Source organism: Primulina tabacum, chromosome 1 (genome assembly GCF_025594145.1).
Source record: "Primulina tabacum isolate GXHZ01 chromosome 1, ASM2559414v2, whole genome shotgun sequence".
Taxonomy (NCBI): domain Eukaryota; kingdom Viridiplantae; phylum Streptophyta; class Magnoliopsida; order Lamiales; family Gesneriaceae; genus Primulina; species Primulina tabacum.
The window spans coordinates 36,717,162-36,720,888 of record NC_134550.1 but is presented as its reverse complement, the minus strand read 5'-3'; the positions used below and the strand labels follow the sequence as shown (position 1 = coordinate 36,720,888).

The 3,727-nt window shown below is 36.2% G+C and overlaps 1 protein-coding gene across 1 annotated transcript; it reads left to right on the top strand.

Annotated features, from left to right (window-relative positions):
* Positions 1-1,406: 1,406 nt before the first annotated feature.
* On the top strand, positions 1,407-3,039 carry LOC142508733 (uncharacterized). Its single transcript, XM_075619541.1, has 3 exons — positions 1,407-1,878; positions 1,942-2,798; positions 3,025-3,039. The coding sequence occupies exons 1-3, from the start codon at positions 1,407-1,409 to the stop codon at positions 3,037-3,039; spliced, it is 1,344 nt and encodes a 447-aa protein (XP_075475656.1).
* The last annotated feature ends 688 nt before the right edge of the window (positions 3,040-3,727 follow it).

Genomic DNA, 3,727 nt, shown 5'->3' with positions numbered 1-3,727 from the left:
GAGTATGAGGAGACGAGAGGCGGGGATCAGTGAGCTAGTTTGGGGCTGTGCACTGTACTAACCCGAGGATCGCCTTAGTTTCCAAGGAATTTTATGCATGTTATTTCATTTACTATGATTTTTAAATAATTTACTTTATGATGTTTTAAACAAGTACTTGTTGCAAGTTGTTTACAATTTCAAATATTTGTTCAAGCATTAAATATTTGTTCAAGCATTTTAATTATGTGGCATTTTGAATGAGAATTTGTTATTTAAGAAGAATTTTTAATTTTCGCAAATTTAAGTATGTTTAAAAGTACGGTGCGTTACAAATATAAATAGATCGATAACTGATAGCTAATTGATCCATATGAGCAATATATGGATACATGTCCAAAATCTAGGTAAATGCAGTGATGCAAATGCAATTGATAGACTCATAATAGTTATTTTTATTTTCATATTTCTCATTATTCCAATCTCCGATATGTTTAATTGACACATTTTTGTGTAATTTTATTGTAGAAGGAACTTTTACGGTCTTGGAGCAAATTTGCGCTAAAAAGGTGATGTTTATCACATTCGATGTTTCCAAGATAGAGTTTGAAAGAGAATGGCCAAATGAGAAGAGGTCCTGGAACAAGGCGTGGCCACGCCTTATGATGATGTTTCAGCTGCCAAAAAAATTGCAAGGAGGAAAATCTAGATAAAATATTATTTATTATTTTATATTTTAGGAATTAATTAGGGTTAATCTATAGTCAGTGGGCTTTTAGCTTAATTTTTCAGACGCAACCAATTTTCCATCCACATAATAAACAAGAGGCGGCAAGATGGAAATTCCCTCTCCATCAATCTCACGTTAAAAAGGGGGCGCAGCCTTGAAAAGATTTCTCCAACCAAATTCCACTCTCATCACACGTAGGCAACAAGAAGGCGCTGGAATTTTCTTCGTCCCTTAAATAGTTTTCACTCTTTCTTTTGTATTGTTATTTAATCTTCATGGAGATTATAGATCAAACTATGCTTGGCTAATTTTCTTAGTCTGATTCAAGGGATATGCTACTGTTTAATTTTATCACTGTGAGGTTTTTGCACTTTAATTTATTATTCTTGTTTGCCTAAATATTCGTTGATTTATGATTTAATTATATGAATGTTATACGTCAATTAATCTGAAAATTTAATTTGATGTATGATTTTCTAATGCTAACTATTAATTCAGTGATTCGTAATTGTCATGAACGATTTGTACGTGAGTAGCAATAGGTTAGATGTGTTGTGCTATCATAACATGTGTAATTTAAATAAATCGACGGAACTAGATCACGCAGATCGCTACATCAGTCAGCAAGTTGGAAGCTCAGAATTCTGGAAAACTACCGTCGCAAACGGTGGTTAATCCAAAAGAAAATGCAAGTGCCATGATATTGAGGATTGGGAAGGAGATTAACCAAAAGAACACTTCACCAACAAGGGATACTGAAGAAAGAGGCACAACTGAAGAAATTGAAGGAGAATCTGAAAAACAACCAAAGGTAAATTCTAAGTCTTTCTCATCCACTATTTCTAATGCGGTTGTTCTTCCATTTCCTTCCAGGTTGGAAAAATCCAAAAAAATGGACTACGAGAAAGAAGTGCTGGAAACCTTTAGAAAGGTGGAGATCAACATTCCTCTTATAGATGCCATCAAACAAATTCCAAGGTATGCAAAATTTTTAAAGGATTTGTGCACTAACAAAATGAGGTTGAAAAGTGATGAAAAAGTAAGCGTGGGAGAAAGTGTGTCCGCGGTTATTAAGAAGTCATTGCAAAACAAATGCAAGGATCCATGTATGTTTACAATGTCTTGTGTTAATGGAAATCTGAAAATTGAGCGTGCCATGCTAGATTTAGGTGCATCCATTAATGTCATGCCCTATTCAATACATTGTGCTCTGAATTTGGGTCCTTAAAAAGAAACTAGAGTGGTGATTCAACTAGCTGACCGATCGAATGCTTACCCTGAAGGCGTTGTGGAGGATGTTCTGGTGCAGGTTAAAGAATTGATATTTCCTGCGGATTTCTACATATTGCGAATGGAAGAAGACACCACTGCGATTTCAGCTCCGATTCTATGGGGGAGACCTTTCATGAAAACAACTAGAACCAAGATTGATGTAGAAGAGGGTACTCTTTCCGTCGAATTCGACGGAGAGATTCCGAAATTTAGTATTTTTGATGCTATGAAATACCCAAATGAAAACCACTCTATATGTTCAATCGATATTGTTGATTCAATTGTGCAGGAATGTTTTGAGGAGACATATGAGATTGACAGTTTTCACATGCAGGCACAGTTGGAGGTGGAAGGAGATATTGCTGAAGCTAGGGAAATTTCGGAAACTGATGAAGAATCACAAACTGTGGTTCCAAATTTGGAAATCAAAATATTAATCCCTCACAAGAAATTGCTATCATCTGTTTTGCAGGCACCCAAATTGGAATTGAAAGATTTGCCAGATCATTTGAAGTATATCTATTTGGGAGACAATGATACTTTGCCTGTGATCATCTCGAAGAGGTTAACTGAAGACCAAGAAGATAGATTAACCACAATTCTCAAAGAACATAAGACCGCAATTGGCTGGACATTGGCAGACATCAAAGGCATAAATCCTTCCATCTGCATGCATAGAATTCGTTTAGAGGATGATGCCAAATCGGTAAGAGAATTCCAAAGAAAACTGAACCCGGTAATGAAAGAAGTGGTAATGAAAGAGATTCTCAAGATTTTAGATGAAGGCATAATCTATCCTATTTCGGATAGTAAATGGGTGAGTCCGATCTATGTCGTACCAAAGAAAACAGGTATCACTGTGGTAAGAAATCAAAATGATGAGTTGGTACCGACAAGAGCGCAAAATGGATGGCGTATGGTTATTGACTTTCGAAAGCTTAATTTAGCTACTAGAAAGGATCATTTTCCTTTGCCCTTTATTGATCAAACATTGGAAAGACTAGCTGGAAAAACTTATTTTTGTTTTCTTGATGGATTTTCAGGTTATTACCAGATAGTCATTGCTCAAGAGGATCAGGAGAAGACAACCTTTACATGTCCCTTTGGAACATTTGCCTACAAACGTATGCCTTTTGGACTTTGTAATGCTCCAGGTACGTTTCAAAGGTGCATGCTTAGTATTTTTCAGAGTATATTGAGAGCTGTATTGAGGTATTTATGGAAATAACCAAGTAATTAACTATGTCTGCATACCAGGGATTCATACCTTTAACTTGAAATAGCTGCTCTTCAGGAAAAAATTCGGAAACAGGCAAAACATTATCTTCGTTCACCAACCTACTCAGATGATCAGCTACTGGATTCTCAATTCCTTTCTGATCCTTGATCTCGATGTCGAATTCTTGGAGTAAGAGTATCCACCGTATCAACCTCGGTTTTGACTCATTTTTTGTCAACAGATATTTCAATGCTGCATGATCAGAAAACACAATTACTTTAGAGCCTAGCAAATATGATCGAAATTTTTCTAAAGCAAAAACAATTGCTAAAAGCTCCTTTTCTGTAGTGGTGTAATTGCACTGCGCAGAGTCCAATGTTCTTGAGGCATAGTATATGACGTGACTTTTCTTTTCAACTTTCTGGCCTAGAACAGTCCCCACAGCATAATTGCTTGCATCACACATAAAAACAGTCAATCCGGGAAGGAAAGATTGGAGTTTCCGAAACATAACCAACTGCCAACAA